This window comes from Haplochromis burtoni, unplaced genomic scaffold (genome assembly GCF_018398535.1).
Source record: "Haplochromis burtoni strain Fernald_Lab_line unplaced genomic scaffold, NCSU_Asbu1 Contig_115, whole genome shotgun sequence".
NCBI classification, from domain to species: domain Eukaryota; kingdom Metazoa; phylum Chordata; class Actinopteri; order Cichliformes; family Cichlidae; genus Haplochromis; species Haplochromis burtoni.
In genome coordinates, this window is record NW_024582476.1 from 1,308,375 (window position 1) to 1,309,978 (window position 1,604).

General features: G+C 40.8%; 1 protein-coding gene across 2 annotated transcripts in view; it reads left to right on the plus strand.

Moving 5' to 3' along the window:
- Positions 1-1,604, plus strand: part of shpk (sedoheptulokinase) — a 9,538-nt gene that overhangs the window by 4,038 nt on the left and 3,896 nt on the right. For both annotated transcript variants that reach the window (XM_014335548.2, XM_005928466.3), the window contains 3 exons: positions 625-799; positions 891-1,043; positions 1,209-1,384. In XM_014335548.2, the coding sequence (XP_014191034.1) occupies positions 625-799; positions 891-1,043; positions 1,209-1,384 (504 nt within the window). The remainder of the gene's footprint in view (positions 1-624; positions 800-890; positions 1,044-1,208; positions 1,385-1,604) is intronic.

Genomic DNA, 1,604 nt, shown 5'->3' on the forward strand with positions numbered 1-1,604 from the left:
AAATGTACAATTTCTATTTGCATTTCAAGTTATGAAAATGATTTGTAAAACATGTTTGTGTTTTTTACAGTCAAAAATATAACTTTTTTTCTACTCATATTTTAAATTTTGTCTGAATTTAGATCAGTTGTGCTTATACAGTATGTCAAAATGTGAAAATAACAGAATTGGCAAGATAAACAGTTTTTAAAGGTGAAATATAGAGGACAAATCAAAAGTAGTCAAAAAACAACCAGTTATACCCTGAACCCCAGAGGGTTAAAGGCTAAAAGCAAAGTTGTCACCAAGTACTTTTTATATTTGTGTGTATTGTTGCAGCTTTTTTAAGTATTAACTTGGTGCCTTTGGGTGAAATAATGGTAATATGAGGGACCGATCCATATGGTCACAAAGAATAGCGACAGATACGTATAGAGTATCTGTATAGAGTGGTATCTAAAATAAGCATGCAGTTTAGTTTGACTAATGTTTAAGTGGATCCAGAGGCTTTAGAACAACGTTGACTGATAATAGGACAGGGCAAAGGACAGAATCTTTCAAGAACACAGCAGTCAACATAACAACTCAAACAAGGGTTGTATTAAAGTTGTAAGCACTCAGTTGACTGTCGTTTGCACCACCCAGGTTGCGTCTGGTCCAATAGTGATTCCTTAACAGCCAAAGACACCAGTCAGCTGATCACCTGGCAAGATGGACGTTGCAGCAATGACTTCCTCACCTCTCTTCCCAGACCAGACTCTCATCTCAGCGTCGCCACGGGGTTTGGCTGTGCAACAATCTTCTGGTACATGAAACACAAGTAAGCTCACATCTTTAAAAATAAATACATTATAAATAAATACATTTTGCAATTGGGATACAAAAGCTGAAGCTGTGTGGTTTTGCCGCAGACCCAAATTCCTTGAGGACTTTACAGTTGCAGGTACTATCCAGGACTATGTGGTGTCCATGCTGTGCGGTTTGGACAGGTGTGTGATGACACCCCAGAATGCAGCCAGCTGGGGCTTCTTCAACACGTCATCCAATCAGTGGAACGAAAACATGTTTGTATAGTGTTGAACGTCCTTCCTTTTTACAACACTTTACTAGATGCACCTACTGCATGAAAACTGTTGTGCATGTTTGGTTTGCAGCCTCATTTACCTAACACTTTTTGCATCAGTGCAAGCATACGTAACAAGCACTGTATGTGTGTGTGTGTCCTCTAGTCTGAAGGGTGCTGGCTTCCCTTTGCACCTGCTTCCTAAGTGTGTGCCATCTGGTAGCTTGGCAGGAAAGACCTGCTCTCAGTGGCACGGCATCCCTGCTGGCACGCCAGTAGGGGCCGCGCTAGGAGACTTCCAGTGCTCCGTCTACTCCTGCATGAGCGAACGGACAGATGCAGGTGAAACAGGATATCCACTTATCTCTCTTAATGAACTAAATGCACAATGTTCTCACAGTTGATTGTGGATCTGCATTTATAAGTTAATTCAGATTCGGATAACTTTAATAATCCCAAAAGGGGAATTTGTTTACAGCTTAGCTGAATCACAAACCACACTATTGCCTATTGTAGCCAACATTTACATGGAGGAAGTCGAATGTAAGGCTCTTGGCTCTTT